At 40.6% G+C, this 25,967-nt stretch overlaps 1 protein-coding gene across 1 annotated transcript in view; it reads right to left on the bottom strand.

The window, feature by feature from the left end:
* LOC126480992 (ribosomal protein S6 kinase delta-1) overlaps positions 1 to 25,967 on the bottom strand; it is a 190,846-nt gene that overhangs the window by 86,841 nt on the left and 78,038 nt on the right. Inside the window, exon 7 of the mRNA XM_050104435.1 lies at positions 24,369 to 24,490. Coding sequence (XP_049960392.1) covers positions 24,369 to 24,490 — 122 coding nt within the window. The remainder of the gene's footprint in view (positions 1 to 24,368; positions 24,491 to 25,967) is intronic.

Here is a 25,967-nt window from a genome sequence, read left to right as displayed (position 1 = left end):
TGCCAAGAGTGTTATATGATTCCCTGTAGAAGCTAAATTTTTATTTATTTCACCAGCAATGCTCAGAAAATGATTGTTAAATACTGTACACATATTTGATTTATCAGTAACAGAAATATTTTTACTGCGAACTGACTTTGTATCGTCGACCTTGTGCTGCTGACCAGACACTTCCTTCACAACTGACCATATGGTTTTAATTTTCTCCTGAGAATTAGCTATTTCCTTTGCAGGCCACATACTCTTTGCCTTCCTTTTGCCTTTTTAAGCACCTTACAATACTGTATGTAGTAGGATACTGCAGCTTGATTGTGACTACTTCTAACATTTTGATATAATTCCCGCTTTATTCTACATGACAGCCTTATCCCACTAGTCAGCCACCCGGGCTGCCTATTGCTGCTAAATACCTAGAAGACAAACAAAATAAATATTCATTTTTAAATATTAGAAGGCATATCATGCCTTCTAATATGACATATGATTCTAAAATATTTCTGTTTGGTGATGACACTAGCTTGTCATTGTATCAAATAGTCCAGTTCATAAGTTCATGGCATGTAGAAAATAAAGTGATGCTAAATCTCAGTGACATCCATTTTTTTACCATTTTTATCATGCAATTCAACTTGTTTAAACAAAATGGGCCTGTGATTAGTGAGTCTGAACAATCGAAATTCCAAGGTTTCAGATAGATGGTATGTTACAAAGAAAGCCCATATTCAGGGTCTTGTTCAAAAACTGAGTACTGCTATATTAATCATTCAAACAATATCTGCAATAAGTGATAGTCGAACAAAAAAATTATTCTACTTGGTTTATTGTCATTCACTTACAACATACGGCATTATATAGTGTGTTTCAAAAAGAATGACCTGATTTCAAACCTCTATATATGTCAATAAGAACATACTACAAACATGGGACAGATTGCAAAATACTCACAAACACTTGAAGTTGTAGCTAAGCTATCACAGATGCTCTGTGTGTTCACCAGCAGCAGCATGAACAACACCTAATCGATAACTAAATTCGTTGTGAACACTACACAATGTATCTGCTTTTACAGAAGTTACGGCATCTGTTATTCTGTTCCCCACATCTTCTATTTCACAAGCTAAAGGGGGGATGAACATGTTTCCCTTCACATATTCCGACAAGGAAAAAAATTGCATGGGGTCACATGTAGCATTTTAGGCCACACGAATGCAGGGCAGGGTCTAATGCACCCTCTCCAGCACTGAGGCACAGTGTCATTGAGAAATTAGTGTACATTATTGTGCCAGTGTATAGAGCAAATGATGCCTTAACACTCACCAGACAGTCATATGAGCCACTGCCAATTCCCTGGTTGCACGACAAATAGACTTTCGTGGACTCCGCTCAAACGTTTACCGCATTCTTTCCACCATGTTGTCAGATGTACAAAGTCGACCTGGACTCATAGCTTTGCACAAGCATCCTGTTGGTGATACCAACTACAAATGCATTTTAGTGCAAGCAGATCAGTGCCAAAACACTGACAGGAAGCATCTGGACCAATATCACTGGCTCACTCTTTGAAAACTGGAGCATACAAAATGCATTCTGTTGAGCGGTCACCGTCTCAATTCTGATTAACTGCAAACTGACAGGAGGCACTGACTGATATCTAATAGAGATTTTCAGAAATCTAGGTCATACCCATTCAAACAACACACATTTCCTCACCAGCTCTTCCTATTTTTGTAGTTATTACCATCCAAAATTGGGTCATTATTTTTTAAACACCCTGTATTCTGGAGCAACTCTTTCCAGTAACAAATGGTATTTTTGGCTCAGAAATGAGCTGTTTAAGCAAAATGTGATACAATTTCGTGAACCTCTTGTCGACTCAAGTTCAGGAAACTGGGAATTCTGACAATGGCCTCTCAATATACATCCTCTTTAATGGGCTTTCTTGTTAATAATATGAGCTTGTAGTTTGATTCCTGGCAGGGAATTGGGTGTTGTGTGTCCTTCACCATCATTTTCATCACCATTAACATGCAAGTTGCCAAAGTGGCATCAGCTAAAAAGACATGCAATATGGTGGACAAACCCTGAAGGGGATATCGTGGCCAATAAATGCCATATGATCATTTCATTTCCCTGGGATTAGCAGCTTTCATTCTGTTAATACTTGCCAGAAATCCAATCTGCACCTGTATTCCACCACCTAGACTCTTGTGCAGAAAAATGTACAGCATCCTGCTGCATCCATTTACAATAATCTACCGCAAGAATTAAAAAAACTTTCACAGTAATCCTTGTGCTTTCACATCTGCACTGAAGAATTTCATCAGGGCTCATAACTACACATATCAAAAAAAGTTTTACATCACCTTGGTTCCAAGAGTTCCGGAACCTGTACAGAAAATTGGAATAGAGATCAACATAAACATCATTTCTGCCCTTTTTATTGCTCATGAAAGCCACACATTGCATGTTGTACCACCACACAACATGACCTTCAGAGGTGGTGGTCCAGATTGCTGTACACACCGGTACCTCTAATACCCAGTAGCACGTCCTCTTGCAGTGTTGCATGCTTGTATTCGGCATGGCATACTGTCCACAAGTTCATCGAGGCACTGTTGGTCCAGATTATCCCACTCCTCAGGGCGATTCAGCATAGATCCCTCAGAGTGGCTGGTGGGTGTTGTCCATAAGCAGCCCTTTTCAATCTATCCCAGGCACGTTTGTTAGGGTTCATGTCTGGAGAACATGCTGGCCACTCTAGTTGAGCGATGTCGTTATCCTGAAGGAAGCCATTCACAAGATGTGCATGGTGGGGGCACAAACTGACGTCCATGAAGACGAATGCCTCGCCAACATGCTGCCAATATGGTTGCATTAACGGTCGGACGATGGCATTCACATATTGTACAGCCATTACAGCACCTTCCATGACCACCAGCAGTGTAAGTCAGCCCCACATAATGCCACCCCAAAACAGCAGGGCTTGCTGCATTCACTGGACAATGTGTCTAAGGCTTTCAGCCTGACTGGGTTGCCACCAAACACATCTCCAGACAATTGTCTGGTTGAAAGCATATGCGACGGTGAAGAGAACGTGATGCCAATCACGAGCAGTCCATTCGGCATGTTGTTAGGCCCATCTGTACTGCACTGCATGGTGTCATGGTCACAAAGATGGACCTCGCCATAGACGTCAGGAGTGAAGTTGCGTCGTAACATGACGTCCTGTGGCTGCACGAAAAGCATTATTCAACATGGTGGCATTGCTGTCAGGGTTCCTCCAAACCATAATCAGTAGCTAGTGGTCATCCATTGCAGTAGTAGCCCTTTGACACCTTGTTCAAGCCTTGTCATCAACAGTTCCTGTCTCTCTGTATCTCCTCCATGTCGTAACATCGCTTTGGTTCACTCCAAGATGCCTGGACACTTTCCTTGCTGAGAGCATATCCTGGCACAAAGTAACAATTTGGACGCAATCAAACCGATGTATTGACCATCTAGACACGATTGAACTACAAACACAAGCCATGTACCTCCTTCCTGGTGGAATGACTGGAACTGATCGGCTGTCAGACCCCCTCCGTCTAATAGGCGCTGCTCATACATGGTCCAAGAGCCATCAGAGTACACTAAGGCACTATCACTAAGTTATATGCAAAGGTCGAGAAACTGATGGCAATAGGCTGAATCTGGAGTAGTTTCCTTAGGAAGTGAATGAAGTTCCAGGGGAACACGGGCTGCCATTTGAAGCCAAGGTGGTGAAGAGTTCATACCCATTGGGAAAGTGTCACGGAGCATGAAGTAAAGCTGCCGGAGCAATAGCCGAAAGCAAAATCCAGAAAGTAACAGAAAAGAGGGACACACCCCATATTGTTGGTCAAAAAAGTCATCAAAGGAGGAGTCATAAGAAGGGTGGCTGGCCATGGCAGACAAATGGCATGTGTATCTGCTGAGTAGAACATTATACTGGTATGGCAGTGGTAGTTCAGCAGCTTCTGCATAGACACTCAACTTGGCTAATGTAAAAGGCGTCAGTTGCCAAACACATTCCATGATGGTGGATTTTATTTAGACAGCTTAAGATGGATGGATGTGCAGATCCATACACGAAACACCCATAGACTAGTTTTGAACAGACAAGGGATTGGTTCAAGCAGAGGAAGGTGGTCCGATTCGCTCACTCCCCAGGAAGTACCACCTAGGGCTCGTAGGACACTGAGGGACCATGTACAGCAGGCAGTCACATAAGACATTGGGAGGACCAAGAAAGTTTCCTATCAAGTGTGAGCCATAGAATTTTTGTAATTTCAGTGAACATAAGAGCAACAGACCCAGGATGTAAAGACAGTGGAAGAAACACATTGCACTGCCAGAAATTCAAACAAATGATTTTGTCAGCGGAAATGCAAAATCCACTGTTGATGCTCCAAGAGTAAAGATGATCGAGATATAGTTGAAGATGCCGCTCAAGGAGGCAAGTCCATAGAGACTGCAACAGATCGCAAAATCATCGACGACAAGGGAGCCAGAAATGCCCGGTGGGAGACAGGTCATAATAGAGTTTATAGCTACAGCAAAGAGGACGATACTCAGGATGGAGCCCTGGGGCACCCCATTTTCCTGCATAAATGTGTCCAACAAGGCAGAGCCCACATGGATCTTGAAAACTCTGGCTTTTAAAAATTCCTGAAGAAAACAGGGCAAGCGGCCTTGGAAGCCGTGGAAGCCCTATGTGTAGAGAGTATAGAGGATACCAATCCTCCAGCAAGTGTTGTAGGCTTTCTCCAAATCAAAAAACACAGACACATCCTGGTATTTCCACAGAAAACCATTCATGAATGGGTTGACAAAGTGATGAGGTGGTCAACCGCAGAATGGCACGCTCAAAACCCACACTCACCTTGTAAACATAGGTGGTGAGAAAAATGGGGAGGTAGCTAGAAGGGAAGTGCTTGTCCTTACTGGGCTTAGGTTTGTGTATGACGGTGGCTTCAGGTCAGCACTGGGAAACATGCTTTCTGCCCAGTTGCAATTGCACATATAAAGCAGAAAACGCTTTCCGCAAGTGAAAGATGCTGTAACTTCTGAATGTGAACATTGCCTGACCCTGGGGTGGAAAGTCAGGATGAAGAGAGAGCATGATATAGCTCCCTCATAGTAAAGGTGGCATTGTAACGTTCACAATTCTGAAAGGAGAATCGTATCACCCAAGCCTCCTCCACTCGTTTCCAATAGAGGAACGCAAGGTGATAGTGGACAGCACTCCAAATCTCTGCAATTCAGCAGCCTAAGGTAATGAGGATACCAATGGGGTCTTCAATGACATCATCTGCTATGGTCAGGCTGGAAATTGGGAAATGGACCTCAGTCCCAAAGAGCCACCAGGGGTTGGCCCACATGATGTCAGAGGGAGTGGAACTGTTAAAAAAAAACAAATAAACTGAATCCAGCTAGCTTTTTTGCTGTGCCGAAGAATGCGATGACACTGTGCGCACAACTGTTTATAACGAATACAGTTCGCCATCGTAGGAGATGGTTAAAAACGCAGAGAGCATGTCTCTGCGCATGAACTGCATCTTGGCATGCCTCAGTCCACCAAGTTGTAGGGAAGCAGCCCACTCATGCCGTAATAATTTCACATCAGTCTTTCCATTGTGTGCCAGCCTAGTCCGCTGTAACTAGCTCTGACATCATGAATGTTGCGCAATACTTTAAAAATTAAGTAAATAACCTGAAACGTTTCTATCATGTCAGGAGTAATACTAAATCAATATTTGTTGAATGTCAGTTAAATAACTTTAAGCATTTTCAAAATTTGGACTTTTTCTGTAAAAATCATTGGCGCAACAGAAAAGAGCTAGAGACTTAAAAATTTATATTTGGATTCCTTTTTCATAATTATTTAATACAAACAGTGTTCTAGATCTCACAAATTAAGATTTTAGTTGAAATTCATAATTTTCTGGCTTTTGTCTTAAAAATTAAGGAAGCAAGATAGATTAAGTAGGCGAATAAATAAGGCTAGGATGTTTAAATTTAAGTAAAATGGAGATTCACTATAATCATAAAGATGTGACAAGTTTCAATTGAATAACTATAAAACTATAGCGATAGCATATCTCCAAGGGGCAAGTTCAGAGCTCGTCTACTGCGTGTAGTGTAATTAAATTAATTCTCTCGCCCAAAATATTTTACTTAGCCACGTCAGACTGTTATTATGATTACTTACCTGTGTGCTGAATGCACATTTAAATTGAGAGCTTCATCTGCCATCAGCAAAGGAAGCAATGATTTATTCAATAACTTAAAAGTGGTGCATTACTAGCCCAGAGGCTAGTAGGGAGAGCCGATTTGATCAGGCGTTCCCTTAGCCGTCCGCACCGCGGCTTTATATATAAGAACGCTGCACGAGGAAGCAAGGCCCCAGTTCTCTCCAGACACTGGATAGCACACCATCTGTGTCGGGAGTCGCGTCGCGTCGCGTCGGTATCATTGCTATAAACAGCCTCGGATGCCTTATTAAGTTACTCGGGATACGCGTAACCATGAAATCATTTTTGAGAGAAGTGTTAATTCTGGGATGACTTTAATTATCTATCTTCAGTTTGCGTATGTCGTATTTTCACGTGCCGCCGTGGGACAGACATTCTACCATTATTTAGCGTGGCGTGTTTGATGAACATTATCATCAAATTATGGCGAGCATTCACTTAAACATTTAATTTGGACAGTTATAGTTGCATCAGCGCATTAGACTCTGAACTGCTCTGTTAGTCAGATTGTGTGGATTCTTTTTTTTTTCATCTGTGACTTTCAGAATATAGAGAACGTTTTTTCCACGATCGTTTTTGATTATGAATCCCAGACAATCTCCTAACTCCTCAGAGCTTTAAGCTGTAGCTATAAGAGTATTTCTCAGATGAAGTGGGCACTAGGAATTCTAATTACAGGCTTCACGGTTTGCTAATCACTTTCTGGTTGCCAATATTGTAGTTAGAGAGCCAGTGTTGAGAACGGCAAAACAACAGCATAAATAATAGGAACATTTTTAAACAACATAATTTCACCAGCAGCCCCACATATGGTTAAAATGGCAGGGAATTGCATCTTTTCTACATTACAAACAAAACATTACAATTCAACATTTAATCCACCCGCCGCCCCACAAAGTGACCGCGACATGGCATGATACAGATGAAGTACAATGAATGTAACATTCCGCTGTGGTGAGGACAACATTTCTAAGGTATTCTACCTGATCATCACAACTGAGGAAATGTTGTTCAGCGAAGGTTGCCAGGGAGGAGTAAAGGCTTCAGTCAGCATTCGATAGCTGCCAGTTGCATTTACACATAGGTGGTGTAGGAGTCAGCAAACCAATAGCACACAGGAAATGGTCGCTCAAGTACGTGTCAGAGAGAATGGACAACTTGATATGACAGGCAGGTTGGGCAGTGCAGAACGAAAGGTCCATACGGGAATAGGTGTGCATGGAGTCTGACATTAACGCAGGTCCTCCAGTGTTAAGGCAGATGAGGATGAGTTGACTGAGGTCAGCCAAGAGGGCACCTCTTGGACAGGTTCTGGAAAAGCCCCAGAGGGGATGGTGTGCATTAAAGTCACTGAGCAGTGAAACAGGGTTAGATAGTTGACTAATAAGCTGAATGAAGTTTTCCGTGATGACACCGAATGATGGAGGGATGTGGACCATACAAGGAGAAAAGGTGAAGCAAGGAAAGAAAATACAGTCTGCATCAGCTTGCAGCTGGGTGTTCAGCAAGATGGTTTGATTACGAAAATCATTCCCGATGAGCAGCGTGAGATGGAATGCCGTCCTCGGGAAGAATGTCAAAGCGGGCCAGAAAGAACTGAGAGACGTCAAAGTGGTCACGAGGATGCAGTTTTGTTTCCTGGAGGCAGAAAACAAGTGGATGCTTTGATTCCAAGAGCAGCTGTAATTCCTCCATGTTGGATCTAATGCTGCGAACATTCTATTGGAGGAGTCTCATGACAGGGAAAGAGAAGAAGGGAAAAAATGAAGGGTTGTCCTAGTGGCTGTAGAGTGCCAGCCTTTAAAGACTCACTCCTACAGGTCACACAGGCTGGAGGACCTTTTCCTTGAGATCTACAGAGCCACCGGCATTCTCCCTGTCTTTGTTTGATTTCTTGAAGTCTTTCTGGTTGTCAGATGAAGTTTAAGATGTTTGTTGGCTGGAGGAATGTAGAAAGTCTTTGCAGGAATATTCCTCTGTCCCTTCCGGCCTGCCAGTCACGTATCAGGTGATTTCGCTACTGGAGGTGAAGATGTGGTGGCTTGTTGCACAGCTGTTGGAGGAGAAGAATGGGCTGCCACCATGACACTGGGTGGTTTTACAATTTGAGGTCACAAGTCTGTGTGGCTGTGTCCTTCATGGAGCAAGGTGTAGCAAGAACAGTACTGTAAGTGCCAGTTGGTAAAAAACAGGGTTTTTGAGTAGCCAACAACTTGCGAGCAACAGGGTAAGGTAATTTTTCCTTAACCCAGATCTCCTAGAAGGCACACTCATTGAGATACACTGGACATTCTCAGGATGAGGCTGTACAGTCGCAATTGCAACTGATACAGTGGGGAGGAGGCGGCACACAATCGCCCTTGTCAGCATCCCTACCACTTGTAACACATCTGGTCATGTTTCGACAGGACATTCGAGTGTAGATGTAATGCTGACAGTGGTGGTAGTGCATTGGGTTAGGAATGTAAGGTCAGACTGTGATGACTTCATAGCCTTCTTTGATCTTTGATGGAAGCACTACTCTTCTATCAAACATGAGAAAAAGAATGTGTGTAGGCACTAAGATTGCATCAACCTTTTTAATTACTGAATGGGCTGCAGTGATGCCCTGTTGAGAGAGACAAGTTTGGGTTTTTCCCTCAGTCAGAACATCAAGCAGCCTAGCATAAATAATAAAAAATAATAATTAATAATAAAAAGTAAAAAATAAATAATAACAAATAGTGTAAATAATGCTCGATGGGGCTCAACATGAACACGATAGCCAGGGAGGAGCAAAGCTGCAAGCAGTTGCTGGGCTTGAGAATCGCAATTTGTCTCCAAAAGCAAAGTGCTATTATGTAAATGAGAGCAGGATTTTGCAGGGCCAGCAATTGCATCAACACGTTTCTGAATTATGTACGGATTAACTGTAGCAAAGGACTGACCTCCTTCAGTATGTGATACCACGAGAAACCAAGGTACAGCAGATACAGTCTTGGAATCTTTAGGCTCATTCTATTTACTGCTCATAGACATAGACCGAGATGGTGATCAGCTCATTGCAAGAAAATCCCCCCCCCCCCCCCCAAATTGCCAGTGTCTCCCATGGCATGCTCCTTCCAACTGGCGTTCCCATCAAAGGAGGGCTCACCTGCCATAGGTGATTGCTCACATCCCAGATCACATCTCCTGAGCTCCTGACAGATGGACCAACTGTCAGTTTGGGAAGGTAACAGCTCAGGCAATCACCCCTTCCTGGGCCTGATCTATACCAGGGGGTACCTGCGAACCCTACCTGTCGACCCAGGGCTGGCAATTACACGTTACCAAGTCATCTGTTGCATGTCAGATGCATGGGCCGGCCTTCAGGAGTGCACAGAGAGGAAGTAGAGACAAAGAGGAACCTCAAACACCAAAGCAGAGGAAGGACAGGAGATGTAGAATGAATGAATGAATGAATGAATGAAAGAAAAAACGTTGGAGGACCCTTTCTGATGTCAGGCTACTAAAACTTCAGGACACATTCCCAAAAATATCCCAGACATGTTCCCCAAGGGAGAGGAAAAAGAATAGCAAGAGGATAGAAAGGCAGCACAGAAGGGAAAAGGTGCAGGGAAAAGGTGCTGTAACTGTTGGGGACCTGTGTCTGCCAAGCATGAACTAACCAAAGATTGGTGAGCCAACTGGGGGTGGGATATTTTGACAGTAGCACACCCTGCCATTTTCACTGCAAAACTGCGGCAAGTTAAGTGCTGTGTGAGCCATGGTAGCTTGTTGTAGTGTACTGATATCAATATGTTCTTATCTTTGGTTCTAAGATGTTGCCAGTGAGCACAGCTCCCTCTGGATTGACAGTCCCACTCATTCTGGGCTCAGTCGGCTGTTTATGTGATTCTGTGCACAAGCCTTGGGCAGCAAAAGCTCGCACTGTTCATCTTCTACATTGTTATTTCTTCCAATCACAGCCATGGCCTTTAATGTTGCTGTTTGAAGTTAAGTTGAAATTTTAGAGCAATTTAGATTCATTCTAATTTTTAATTAAAAAAGGCCCACTTTTTATAAGCTTATTGCTTCTTTAAGTTATTTAAAAAAATTACTAGTAGTTGAGATCTCAACAGTCATTCTTATTTAATGTAAATTTTAATTATTTGAATATTATTGTGGAATCCTGTATGCCTAGCTACTATTTCCGTTTTATGATGTTTTAAATCTTTTGTTCTCCTCCTTTGGTCACTTTGTGTTTTAGTATGAGAACTTTTTGGCAGTGGCCTATTGTGTGGCCACAATTTTTTAATAAAAACTTTTTTATTGGTGTCTTCTGCTCACGAAGTTTTAGTAATTTTTATGGCTGTTTAAATTTGCCTTAAGTTTCTCTTTTACCTCATGGTCTGGCAAGCAGTGACTGCGTACGAGTTATAACTGACATTTTCTGCCATCACTGACTATTGTTCAGTGTTAAAATTAACTGTTGTTTAATTAAATTCTTAATCGCGTTTAGGTTTAATGTACTACAGTATGTGCCAAAAAATCTGTATGTTATACCAGTGAATGAACTGTGCCAAATCCCCATTGGTTTAGCCCTTTCTAGTTTTCCCTCCAGGCCAAATTGAGAGGTCATATTTTAACATGTCACTGTGAAGCAAATTTAAAACCTTGGATTCCACAGAAAGATTATCAAACTACGAGGACTGTGGAGGACCGGTGTAGTGAGCAAAAGCAGCACACATGCTTAAAACAGCTGACAAATAAATGGTCATCCTATGGCATACAACAATACAGAGATTCTAGCACGCATTTCCAGCTATTGGGATAGTGTTATTAAGGAAGCTGTTCACATTAAATTATCAAGTAACCTTATAAATAGAGATGGCGGTTTTGTTTGAATTCTGCATGAAATGCTCTCTCTCATTTGCCAAAAAACAGAGGGGCAGAGCTTGTGCTACCTCACCCATTGATTATTAATTTCATTATCGATAATCTCTGATGAACCGTGGACCTTGCCATTGGTGGGGAGGCTAGGGTGTCTCAGCAATACAGAGAGCCGTACCGTAGGTGCAACCACAATGGAGAGGTATCTGTGACAGGCCAGACAAACCCGTGGTTCCTGAAGAGGGGCAGCAGCCCCTTCTGTAGTTGCAGGGGCAACAGTCTGGATGGTTGACTGATCTGACTGTGTAACATTAACCTTGCTGTGCTGGTACTGCAAACAGCTGAAAGCAAGGGGAAACTACAGCCATAATATTTCCTGAGGGCATGCACCTTTACTGAATGGTTAAATGATGATGGCGTCCTCTTGGGTAAAACATTCCGGAGGTAAAACAGTCCCCCATTTGGATCTCCGGGCGGAGATTACTCAGGAGGATGTCATTATCAAGAGAAACAAAACTAGTGTTCTGCAGATCAGAGTGTGAAATGTCATATCCCTTAATCAGGTAGGTAGGTTAGAAAATCTAAAAAGGGAAGTGGATAGGTTAAAGCTAGATATAGCGGGAATTAGTGAAGTTTGGTGGCAGGAGAAACAAGACTTCTGGTCAGGTGAATACAGGGTTATAAATACAAAATCAAATAGGGGTAACGCAGGAGTAGCTTTAATAATGAATAAAAAAATAGGAGCAAAGGTAAGCTACTACGAACGGCATAGAGAAGTCATTATTGTAGCCAAGATAGACACGAAGCCCATGCCTACCGCAGTAGTACAAGTTTATATGCCAACTAGCTCCACACACAAAGAAGAGATCGAAGAAATGTTTCATGAGATAAAAGTAATTATTCAGATAGTGAAGGGAGATGAAAAGTTAATAATCATGCGTTACTGGAAATCGATGGTAGGAAAAGGAAGAGAAGAAAAAGCAGTAGGTGAATATGGAATGGGGGGGGGGGGTAAGGAATGAACAAGGAAGCTGCCTGGTAGAATTTTGCACTGAGAATACCTTAATCATAGCTAACACTGAGATATTCCTGGCTGTGGTTGCCAGTATTTTATCTTGCTAGAAGCTCACCTTGATACACATGAAGTAGCATATGGTACAAAAGTGGAGTGAGGTACAAGCAGATGGTACAGTATGTACCGGAGAGTCCGCCAATTGTACTGAACTTGCTTCTGGTTGCTAGGCACATAAGGGTGTTAGGCGCAAAATACCTAACTTCTCTCATTTATTATTTATATACTTTCATTGTATTTCACACAGTTTTTAGTATGACAATCTCTCATGGTTACCCTACAAATCTACCATTTTTGTTTACTAAATTTCACTAGTTTTGAGGAACATAAGAGTAATGAGTGCTTCAGACACCTTCAGGTTGTTTTGGCATGGCTGGGAGATAAAGTTCTTCAGCTGCGCTAGTCTCTCTGGTTTGGGTGATCTTCAGAGCTGGACACGTCTCAATCTACAGCGAAAGTTGTCAGAAAAGTTACCGCACTATTAAGAAAACTATCTTGAGTGTTGTAGAAGACAGTGTAAAAAACAGCATATATTAATGAGAGGTGTCACCCACCATCATTGTCAGTACTACAGAACTCGCACTCTGTAGATACAGAAACTAACCTAGCAAGTGGCATCCCACAAAAAAAGCACAAACTGGAAGGTTTCAGATAGATTATATAATGGTAAGACAGATTTAGGAACCAGGTTTTAAATTCAAAGTCACTTTCAGCTCTGACCAATATCTATTGGTTATGAACTGCAAAAAGGAGGGATTTAAGGAGATGGAACCTGTATAAACTGAAAGAACCAGAGGTTGAACAGAGTTTCAGAAAGAGCATTAGGGAACGATTGACAAGAAAAGGGGAATGAAATACAGTAGAAGAAGAATGGGTAGCTTTGAGAGATGAAATGACGAAGACAGTAGAGGATCAAGCAGGTGGAAAAAATAGGGCTGGTAGAAATCCTTGGGTAATAGAAGAGATATTGCAGTTAACTGATGAAAGGAGAAAATATTAAAATGCAGTAAATGAAGCAGGCAAAAAGGAATACAAACGTCTCAAAAATGAGATCGACAGGAAGTGCAAAATGGCTAAGCGGGGATGGCTAGAAGACAAATGTAGGGATGTAGAGGCATATATGACTAGGGGCAAGACAGATACTGCCTACAGGAAAATTAAAGAGACCTTTGGAGAAAAGAGAACCACTTGTGTGAATATCAAGAGCTCAGATGGAAAACCACTTCTAAGCCAAGAAGGGAAAGCAGAAAGGTGGAAGGAGTACATAGAGGATCTACACAAGGGTGACGTACTTGAGGGTAATATTATGGAAATGGAGGAGGACGTAGATGAAGATGAAATGGGAGATAAGATACTGCGTGCAGAGTTTGACAGAGCACTGAAAGACCTGAGTCGAAACAAGGCCCCCAGAGTAGACAACATTCCATTAGAACTACTGATGGCCTTGGGAGAGCCAGTCCTGACAAAACTCTACCATCTGGTGAGCAAGATGTATGAGACAGGCGAAATACCCTCAGACTTCAAGAAGAATATAATAATTCCAATCCCAAAGAGAGCAGATGTTGGCAGGTGTGAAAATTACCAAACTATTAGTTTAGGGCAAGTCACGGTTGCAAAATACTAACATAAAATCCAAGGAGAAGAAATAAAGACTTTGAGTTTTGCCTATGACATTGTAATTCTGTCAGAAACAGCAAAGGACGTGGAAGAGCAGTTGAATGGAATGGACAGTGTCTTGAAAGGACGAGGATAATGGAATGTAGTCGAATTAAATCAGGTGATGCTGAGGGAATTAGATTAGGAAATGAGACACTTAAAACAGTAAATGAGTTTTGCTATTTGGGAAGCAAAATAACTGATGATGGTCGAAGTAGAGAGGATATCTGGCAATGGCAAGGAAAGCGTTTCTGAAGAAGAGAAATTTGTTAACATCGAGCATAGATGTAAGTGTCAGGAAGTCTTTTCTAAAAGTATCTGTATGGAGTATAGCCATGTATGGAAGTGAAACATTGACGATAAATAGTTTAGACAGGAAGAGAATAGAAGCTTTCAAAATGCGGAGCTACAGAAGAATGCTGAAGATTAGATGGGTAGATCACGTAACTAATGAAGATGTACTGAGCAGAATTGGGTAGAGGAGGAATTTGTGGCACAACTTTACTAGCAGAAGGGATTAGTTGGTAGGACATGTCCTGAGGCATCAACGGATCACCAATTTAGTATTGGAGGGCAATGTGGAGGGTAAAAATCAATGAATTTACGAAGCAGACTCAGAAGGCTGTAGGTTGCAGTAGATAGTTGGAGATGAAGAAGTTTGCACAGAATAGGGTAGCATGGAGAGCTGCATCAAACCGGTCTGGATCGAAGAACACAACAACAACAACAACAAAAATCTCTGATGCTGGTTATCTTTGGTTTGTGATGGCACTAGTCTTTACAGAAAGAAAGAGAGAGAGAGAGAGAGAGAGAGAGAGAGAGAGACTAGTCTTTACAGAAAGAGAGAGAGAGAGAGAGAGAGAGAGAGAGAGAGAGAGAGAGGGTGACTCAGAGTGTGTGTGTGTGTGTGTGTGTGTGTGCGTGTGTTGTAGTGCCCCCAGAATTTCACGAAAAGCAGGGCGTAAGGATGAGCATGGGATACTGCATCCATTTATTGTTTGTACAGGGGAAATTGGAAGGGAGATAATTCGTCGGCGCTGGCAAGTGTTCAGCTCGACCTGCCAAGAATAATCAACTACGGCCCGGAAGCTCCATGGCCGGCTGCAAAGAGTAATGTGCTTTGTATTGTTGAAAAACAAATGGAGTGACTCAAGATAGTGACTGTTTACTAGACACTGAACTGCTGTTGAGAGTACATGGACTGGATGTGGATAGTCAGCCATGATAAAAGCTTATGTATTAATGTTGTTGTTGTGGTCTTCAGTCCTGAGACTGGTTTGATGCAGCTCTCCATGCTACTCTATCCCGCACAAGCTTCTTCATCTCCCAGTACCTATCGCAACCTACATCCTTCTGAATCTGCTTAGTGTATTCAGCTCTTGGTCTCCCTCTACGATTTTTACCCTCCATGCTGCTCCCCAATACTAAATTGGTGATCCCTTGATGCCTCAGAACATGTCCTACCAACCGATCCCTTCTTCTAGTCAAGTTGTGCCACAAACTTCTCTTCTCCCCAATCCTATTCAGTACTTCCTCATTAGTTATGTGATCTACCCAATCTTCAGCATTCTTCTGTAGCACCACATTTCGAAAGCTTCTATTCTCTTCTTGTCCAAACTATTTATCGTCCATGTTTCACTTCCATACATGGCTACACTCCATACAAATACTTTCAAAAATGACTTCCTGACACTTAAATCTATACTCGATGTTAATAAATTTCTCTTCTTCAGAAACGCTTTCCTTGCCATTGCCAGTCTACATTTTATATCCTCTCTACTTCGACCATCATCAGTTATTTTGCTCCCCAAATAGCAAAACTCCTTTACTACTTTAAGTGTCTCATTTCCTAATCTAATTCCCTCAGCATCACCTGACTTAATTCGACTACATTCCATTATCCTCGTTTTGCTTTTGTTGATGTTCATCTTATATCCTCCTTTCAAGACACTATCGTTCAATTGCTCTTCCAAGTCCTTTGCTGTCTTTGACAGAATTACAACGTCATCGGCGAACCACAAAGTTTTTATTTCTTCTCCATGGACTTTAATACCTACTCCGAATTTTTCTGTTGTTTCCTTCACTGCTTGCTCAATATACAGATTGAATAACATCGGGGCGAAACTAGAACCCTGTCTCACTCCCTTCCCAACTGCTTCTTCCTTTTCATACCTCTCGACCCTTATAACTGCCATCTGGTTGCTGTACAAATCGTAAATAGCCTTTCGCTCCTTGTATTTTACCCCTGCCACCTTCAGAATTTGAAAGAGAGTATTCCAGTCAACATTGTCAAAAGCTTTCTCTAAGTCTACAAATGCTAGAAACGTAGGTTTGCCTTTCCTTAATCTAGCTTCTAAGATAAGGCGTAGGGTCAGTATTGCCTCATGTGTTCCAACATTTCTATGAAATCCAAACTGATCTTCCCCGAGGTCAGCTTCTACTAGTTTTTCCATTCGTCAGTAAAGAATTCGCGTTAGTATTTTGCAGCTGTGACTTATTAAACTGATAGTTAGATTTTCACATCTGTCAACACCTGCTTTCTTTGGGATTGAAATTATTATATTCTTCTAGAAGTCTGAGGGTATTTCGCCTGTTTCATACATCTTGCTCACCAGATGGTAGAGTTTTGTCAGGACTGGCTCTCCCAAGGCCGTCAGTAGTTCCAATGGAATGCTGTCTACTCCAGGGGCCTTGTTTCGACTCAGGTCTTTCAGTGCTCTGTCAAACTCTTCACGCAGTATCGTATCTCCCATTTCATCTTCATCTACATCCTCTTCCATTTCCATAATATTATCCTCAAGTACATCGCCCTTGTATAGACCCTCAATATACTCCTTCCACCTTTCTGCTTTCCCTTCTTTGCTTAGAACTGGGTTTCCGTATGAGCTGTTGATACTCATGCAAGTGGTTCTCTTATCTCCAAAGGTCTCTTTAATTTTCCTATAGGCAGTATCTATCTTACCCCTAGTGATACTCGCTTCTACACCCTTACATTTGTCCTCTAGCCATCCCTGCTTAGCTATTTTGCACTTCCTGTCGATCTCATTTTTGAGACGTTTGTATTCCTTATTGCCTGCTTCATTTACTGCGTTTTTATATTTTCTCCTTTCATCAATTAAATTCAATACATCTTCTGTTACCCAAGGATTTCTACTAGCCCTCGTCTTTTTACCTACTTGTTCCTCTGCTGCTTTCACTACTTCATCCCTCAGAGCTACCCATTCTTCTTCTACCTTACTTCTTTCTTCCATTCCTGTCAATTGTTTGCTTATCCTCTCCCTGAAACGCAACCTCTGGTTTACTAGTTTATCCTAGTCCCATCTCCTTAAATTCCCACCTTTTTGCAGTTTCTTCAGTTTTAATCTACAGTTCATAACCAATAGATTGTGGTCAGAGTTCACATCTGCCCCTGAAAAGTCTTACAATTTAAAACCTGCTTCCTAAATCTCTGTCTTACCATTATATAATCTATCTGATACCTCCTAGTATCTCCAGGATTCTTCTATGTATACAACCTTCTTTCATGATTCTTGAACCAAGTGTTAGCTATGATAAAGTTATGCTCTGTGCAAAACTCTACCAGCCGGCTTCCTCTTTCATTTGTTATCCCCAATCCCTATTCACTTACTATGTTTCCTTCTCTCCCTTTTCCTACTCTCGAATTCCAGTCACCCATGACTATTAAATTTTTGTCTCCCTTCACTACCTGAATAATTTCTTTTATTTCATCATACATTTCTTCAATTTCTTCGTCATCTGCAGAGCTAATTGGCATATAAACTTGTACTACTGTAGTAGGCGTGGGCTTCGTATCTATCTTTTCCACAATAATGCATTCACTACGCTGTTTGTAGTAGCTTACCTGCACTCCTATTTTCCTATTCACTATTAAACCTACTCCTGCATTACCCCTATTTGATTTTGTGTTTATAACCCTGTAGTCACCTGACCAGAAGTCTTGTGTTCAAAAATGTGTGATTAACTGATCCTTGGTTTCCGGTAATGTGTGGGCTTACATCATTAAGTCTAGTTGTTTTTTTGTACAAAATGGAAATAAATATGTTCTGGTGCATTTAATGGTTTTCCAAGAGTACCGTATTTTTTAAATAAGAAGAGAGAGAGCGAGAGAGTGAAAATTTCTCCTTCCTAGCAGTGAAATCTTCGGAGAAGCGTCCGGTGCTAGCAGAAGACAACGGTGATGCAAGAAAGCAGAACTAGCATTCTTCAACAAGTAAGTCTACAAAAACGCTAAACATTACACCAGGCCACCGCATGAATGTGGCGACTGTAAAGAAAGGACCTGAGAAAGAAGGGCAAATATAATAAGAAAAAGAAAAAAACAGTTGGGAGTTGCCATAGCAACCGATAACAGCGAGGCTGAAGAAGGATTCCACGATACTTATCCAGAAATATCGTGTTGATAAATGGTGAAATGATTAAGGGAATCAAGAAAATCACACAAAGCTGCAGTTAGTCTCAAATTGCCGCCGCCACTGCCGCCGTCTACCAACGCCGACGCACACCAACGCCGATGCTGCCGTACACCAACGCTGACGCAGCCGTCCACAAAAGCCAACGCCGTCGTCCACCTACGCCGACGCCAACGTCCATTGACGCTGACGCCGCCGTACACCGGTGCCGTCGCCGCCTTCCACCGACGCCGAGTGAGCTACTACTGACCTTTGATTGCTTGTGAAGTGTGGGGGGTTGTGGAAATAAGCAAGTGTACTTATAATGATAACTAGATTAAAGGCAAAACAAAACACAATGGAGAAGGAACATGAATCCGTAGAGTCTGTTGGAGCTATGGGAATTGAAAAACAGGGGCCAGATTTAGGCGAATTAATGAGGTTTATCAAAGTGTAGTTTGAATCACAAAACTAGAGGCTCAAGTTAATATCCTAAGTAATCAGATGCAAGAATGGAAAAAAGAATTGTCCGATTCCCTGAGTGAACAGACAAGTATTTTATTTAAGGATGTAGGACAAAGAAATGAAGCTAAACTAAAAGGGTTAGTTCGAAAATTAGAATATGATGTAGACTGTAAATGTAGTAATTTGGAAACACAAGTTAATGAAAAATACAACTCTTTGAAAAATGTATGTAATGTTACATTTAATGTGGTCGAACAAGAATTAACTATGCTAAAAACCAATTTCCAGAAACAAGATAAGTGGTCCCCCTAGTACAGGCACAAATTTCAGGGGCAAATCACGGGTGGAAACCGTAGAGCAGAACTTCAAAGAAAAGTTCATGACTGCAGAGCTTAGAAATTTGAATGGCTTAGAAAAACAAAGTAGAAGAATTAATAGGACAAAAGGTTGAAGAGAAACTAAGTGTTGATATCTCTTCGCCCATAGTAACTTCCGATTTAGATAACACCAAGAAAGACTTAGAAACGTTGAGGAAAGAATTCAAGCTTATGCAGGAGAAACTTTCTGATAATGGACCTCAGTTTACCAGGCATGAAGTTAAGGAAGTTTTAGCCTGGGAAAATATATGACACATTTTAATACCTAACTATAATCTATCTTCGAACCCTTGTGAAAGAGTAATGAAAGATATTGGTAGGTTGTGCCGCACTTATTGCCACGACACTCATACCTCATTGGCGGAAATAATTAAATATTTTGAGCTTATTCTAAACGAACTACCGCATTTGTCTACAGGAATGACACCCGTAGAAGTCGTTGGCAAGCCATTTATAGGAGAACCTCTAATTAAGTGTTTTATGTGGCCGGAGCAAAAAACTACTGATCACCAAGCCATTCAGGAAAGAGTTGGTAGAAACTTACATAGGAGCGCCCAACAAAGGGTAGATAAAAGCAATACAACCTCAACTGACCCAGAATACCATGTAGATGACTTAGTAAAACAACACCTTCGAAGTTCAGCACTGAAAAAAGAAATACACAATTTTTTTCTGAAGTACGTAGGACCTTATCGTATTCAATCAATAGTACACCAAAAAACCCTATATTTAGTAGATCCTGTGATGGGAGAGGAAAAGGGAATGTATAATGTTAAAGGATATAAAATGATATGTACAAAACCCCCAGGGACGTTGATGTTCTGTGTCAACGGGCGGAGTGACGTCCGCCAGTTCCCGAGTTGGGTTTGGTGTTGCTTCCACATTAGTTTTCCTACACCGAACTCCCTTCAAATCTTCGACTATCCTGTAACCTATTTATAGCCCTTAAGCTATCCTATCATATTAGTATTAAAAGAGACCAATTATGACTACACGATTATGACTAATTTAAGGAGTCACAATAAACAGTAACCTCTAAGCATGAGATAATACTAACAGGGTAACATTCTAACAGGAGATATAATATGATGGCACTGTTTAGGAAGAATGATACCTAGATGACATGAACTGAACATGTGTATGAAATATAGAGGAAGTGACTAACTGAATAACTATTTGATTATAGTGTATATAATTTCTATTTTTATAGAATGTTTTATATTTTTTGTAAAGTGTGATGTGATTGGGGAGGGTTTATATCTAATTTTGAAAGGGGTGGGTAGCATAGGCACAGAAACGACCTACACACCACGCCCTTCATACAAACCTCACAAACAAGTGTGACTGGCTCATCATCATTTGCCGTTCCATAGGAGTTGCTAAGATCTTTTCTTCTGGGACTTCAAAGGAGACGGTGAGAATGTCCGTTCTGCAGGAGACGTCGAACATTATACCTCCCCCAGCCTCTCACTTAAGTTCCGGCGAAGTGGGGATCCTGGGGAACGGGGGGTGGGAAGGATTTCCTGTATTTGGGGCTGTCTTCTTTCTTTCTTCGATCTTAGCAACCAATTCTTTTATTTCCTTTCTTACTTCTCTTAAGAGTACCAATCTATCTTTCCCTCTGTCCACATTCATATACTTCTATCGCTGAAGTCCTTCTCTTTTCAGTGATTTCTACAAATCTTCAACTAAGAACCTTAGTGGGCCGAAGAATCAGGACGCACGATCACACTTCCACACTCAAATGATTAAATACAAAGACACAGACAAGTAATACACAGGGAGATGTAACAACCGTCTTAGATAAGGGGGGAGGTAGTGCTCAGGAAAGGCTTGAGCACATGCGCTAAGTAATGACGGTTGCACATCTCAAATGAAATGGTATAGTAAGCTTAAGCTAAAGGAACAAGGGAGGACGAAGTGTATATCCACCTGTGTTCATAGCTATAGTAGTACAAAGTAATATGAATGGAGATAAAAAGAAATAGATATTAAGCCAGAGGTATTGAGTCAAATAAGTTTCTGATGAATAATAGGATTGTGCAGACCGAATAGCCCGATGAAAAGAAATAAAGTTACAACCATGGACGAAACACATTTAGTTATTAAGGCTATATAAGTGAGCTGTAAGCAATGAACAAGCAAAGAATTTAAGCAGGTAGGCTGAAGGACTCAGGAGGAGGAAAGGAGAGGTAGATAGAAATTTTACCAGGAAATATTAAATAAAATAGTGTGCACAGGAGTACGAAAGAGGCAAGACTATGAATCATTGTTAGAGAAGATAGGGAGGGCGCATCCGATATAGATGACATGAGAGAAAGAGAGGCAGGTAGGCAGACCCAGAGGAGGCTGACCTATACTGTGCGGGCAGGGGCACCAAAAAGGGGATTGACCTGTACCATAGTTTTGTATAAATGGAAGGGGCATACCTACCCAAGGATGAGGAAGAAGATGTTGCCATAGTATCAACCCTTACATAGATTGGAACCCAAAGGGAAAGGGTGGTATAATGACCTGAGATTGTAGTGGAAAGTTTCTCCTGGTAAATTTGAATTCTAAAATTTTTTTAATAGAAAAGACGAGTCCTGCACGAGGAGATAGAAAAAAAGAGAAAACCCCCAGTATAAATAATTTTTTTCAGACCCGGAAAACCAGTGGTTATCATTGCAACAGCTTCTAAAAAAAGAAAAAAAAGTAAAGACTCGACTCAGAATAATGCCTGAACTTTGAAACTGGCTAAGGGGAGGGATTTATTTTGGCCCAATCCTGGAAGCAAGACTAGATAAATCTGTTGGAAATAGATAATACTTGTTGTACTATTAGTTTATCACACTACGATATCTATGAATGATATTACCAACAGCTTAATGAAATACTGGAGATGGAAGAGAGTTTTTGTACCTAATGTTTTTATGTAGTACAAAGTAACAAGATAAGTGTTAAGAAAAGAAATTATTATAATATATGTTGTGTGCAAAATAACGAGTGTTCGAGCTAAGGGGAGGGATATGTAGTGCCCCCAGAATTTTACAAAAGTCTGGAGAGACTTGTGTTCCAGCAGTTTCGAACACACGTTATTTTAAAGCAGGGCATAAGGATGAGCATGGGATACTGCACCCATTTATTGGTTGTGCAGGCGAAACTGGAAGGGAGATAATTCGTCGGCGCTGGCAAGTGTTCAGCGCGACCTGCCAAGAATAATCAAATATGGCCAGGAAGCTCTGTGGCCGGCTGCAAAGAGTAATGTAGCTTTGTATTGCTGAAAAACAAATGGAGTGACTCAAGATAGTGACTGTTTAGTAGACATTGAACTGCTGTTGAGAGTACATGGACTGGACGTGGATAGTCAGCCATGATAAAAGCTTGTGTATTAATTGTGTTCAAAAATGTGTAATTAACTGATCCTGGGTGCCCAGTAATGTGTGGGCTTACGTCATAAAGTTTGTTTTTTTTTTTTTTTTTTTGGACAAAATGGATGTAAATATCTTCTGGTGCATTGAATGGTGTTCCAAGAGTAGCTATTTTTTAAAAAAAGAAGAGAGAGAGCGAGATTCTTCAGCAAGTAAGTCCACGAAAACGCTTAACATTACGCTGGGCCACCGCAGAGAGAGAGTGTGTGTGTGTGTGTGTGTGTGTGTGTGTGTGTGTCATCTTTATGGAGTTTCTGTGGAAACCACAGTTTTAAATTCACAGCACTTACTTGCTGCAGTTTTGCCTTTAAACTGGCAGGGTATGCTCCAGTGAAATATCGGCAGTTGTCTATGACATTATCTGGCTGCATTCCCGTAAGTTATTTGAACATTATATATGTCGGGAGAAAATAAGGTCTCACATTGTGTCCTTTGGCTTATCAGGGAACACAAACATTTCTCTAAAATTCATTGTTTGTTATCTTCTCCCAATGAAACTATGGCTAACGTAACATCAGCTATGCTCAAATTTTTGCATTGCAACAAGAAACCTAAGCAGCCATACATCCCCTGGAGGGAAGCTCTCAAAGCACTGTCACACAACTGTCTCTTTGTATGCTTCACAACAATGTCGCCATTCCAAAGATATGATGTGGACCTCTACAGGAGTTGTATTTGTTGTACTGTGTACAATAAAGAACTGTATTGCAGGATAAAAACTGCATGTTGATATCTAGCCCAGAGTTATTTCTTTTGATAAACCATTTCTCTGAACTGCAAGGTTAAACCAGTCTATAAAGTGAAATGAACAAATGAAGTGGATATCACAGATGGCAATTCAAGCCGCCAGTAGAACTTGAAGGGAATTTCATGTTTCATAAATACTGTGGAGGAAATTATCTGAGAACAATGGTTTGCAAAATGTAGATTATGTATTCAATAACTTCAAAATACCACAGTAACATAATCTGTTATTTCTTCAGTCCCTTTGATTTGTCATGGACACAACTTTCTGGAAAATAATATTTAGGACAAACCAGAAATTAAATGATTATTTAATTTTGATAAGTTATGTAACACACTGTTTCTGGAAGACAAATATTATATTCACGAGAATACACTAAATGTTGCAGGTTGATAAAAAAACAAGTAACAAGCAGTCGAAGTGTTACAGTAACACTGTAATCACGTTATTTGCTGCCACAACCCCTCAATATTGATAAGATTCTATCATATTTCAGCAACCTTTCCTAAAGCTAAGGCTGTCATTCTTGTGTATTATGGCACACCTGGAAAGCTACTTATTACTAATAAGGGTGATGTGCTTTTTTATGCTATAAAGTGATCCTCCATTAATCTGGTTTATATCCAACAAATCTTGTTACTGCCCAATTCTCTACTATTGTCACCAAGTATGGTTAAACATTGCCTATGTCTGTAGATATGAATACCAACCACATCAAAATTAGAATCTGACAACTCTAGTCAAAAATCCTGAGAGTGCAAGGCAGCTATAGGTCATAATACTGTATTTTATTGCTCAACACCAGCCATTATATATAAATACCTTAAATGCTGCAAATGGGAACATTACTTGCTTGTTATCTTAAAGAATGCAGCTTATATGATGGTAATTACTTCCTCGCGATCATATGCCTCACAGGAAATCTGACAGTTTCTAATCTACTTGGCTGAAATACAAAAACTTTTTATGGGACCACCTGTGTTAACCACAGTTAACCTCTCTTACAGTAATATGTAAATTGAATGACTGCTGTTATTTCCATTCGTTATTGTAAATATCTTATCAACACTGCAACAGACATAAGAAGAAAGTGTTGTGTAAAATAGCTTACATTCCAGTGAAAAGACTCCTTCAATTTTGGTGCTAAGTTTTCATTATACAATTTTTCTGCTTGGAGGAGGTATTTTGCTGTTTTGTCACGAACAAACTTTTTCCGTTGTGAGTCTGGGTCATCTGTAAAAAAAGATCACCAAGCATGTTGAACAGATAAACACAGTTAATGAATGCACACCTGAAATCAGCAAATCTGATAAAATATATTTTCCCATTAACTACAGTCATATGACATCGGACTCAGGGTTATACTGATTAGGTCAAAAATGTTCATTTTGTCTGGGACCATGCAAAAAATAAATGTGATCTTTTTCATTGTGGATAAATTTAGTTAAGATGATGTGACAAATACAAAATAAAAAGAAGACTTACAAAAACTAGTTTAACTCTTCATCAGGAGCAGTATTAGCAGCATTTTACATCCATTTCTGGATAAAGACCTCCTCTAGACTTGACCATGCATTGTGCTTTTTAACTACACACACCTATATCGCTCCTGCGCATTTTCCAATGTCATCCATCCAACTTCCACTGGGTCAACATTTCAGTCTTTATCTTGAAATCCAGTACATAACATCCTAGGTCCATCTACCACCCATTCACTTAGCAATATATCCTGCTGACCTACACTTCATTTTCATTAAGGTCCTAAGTATACGTACTACTACAGTCTGTTCCAGGATCCATTTGTTTCATTTCTTGTACTTCCCATAATTTTCAACATGAATCTTTCCATCTGTTACTAAGCAACCCTCAATTATTGAATGGCTTTTGCGTTAAAAGTGTTTCACAGTTGGTCATACAAGCAGATTGTAGGCTTTCCTTTTTACATACTTTAGTTGTTTTGTTTTGAAAGTCTCATTTAGTTTACCAAAAGCAGTCCAGGCCATTTTTATTCTTTTGTTTGTTTCTTTTGCTGTCCATCCACTTGTCTTAAATTGCTCTAATTACAACACTTGTGAACTGGTTCTATGACTTCTTTATTACAAGGTGCAACATTCTTTTCGATGTGTTACTGTACATTATTTTAGTCTTATTATGACTGATTTTCAAGCTTACATTCAAATCTGTTGAATACTGTTGTTCTATACATGTTGAAATTCATCTCTATTAGCAGCAAACTGTAAATCAGCAGTAAAACAAAGAAGTGTCACTTATGTTCCATTAATGTCTATTCCCCATTCACTCTCCCAGAACAAACACTATAATGCTAAGGATAGTTTCAAACACTGTCGCACTGATTTCACACATTCTTTAGTATACTAACAAAGATTGAGTCAAGGTCTTTTAAGGATTGTTAATAAAGTTTCAATGAAAGTCATAAGTTTTCTCAAAATATGTGAATGCCACTTCGATGGTAGGCAATGAAAAACTCATAATTCCACCTGTCTCTGGAAATCTCTAATTACAGTGACTCCATTATCAAAGAGAGACCTGAAAGTGCTTTGATTTCTCAAATTTGACAATAACTAGGCTTCTACTATATAGTTACAAATGTACTAACATTATCTGTATCACTTTATATATTTTTTAAGAAACCATTTTTGCTTCCACTGTAAAATTTAACAAAATGGAATTACAAGATTTCCACTGCCTA

This window comes from Schistocerca serialis, chromosome 5 (genome assembly GCF_023864345.2).
Source record: "Schistocerca serialis cubense isolate TAMUIC-IGC-003099 chromosome 5, iqSchSeri2.2, whole genome shotgun sequence".
Taxonomy (NCBI): domain Eukaryota; kingdom Metazoa; phylum Arthropoda; class Insecta; order Orthoptera; family Acrididae; genus Schistocerca; species Schistocerca serialis.
Note: the sequence above shows the minus strand (reverse complement) of the source record. Positions and strands in the feature narration are given on the sequence as shown.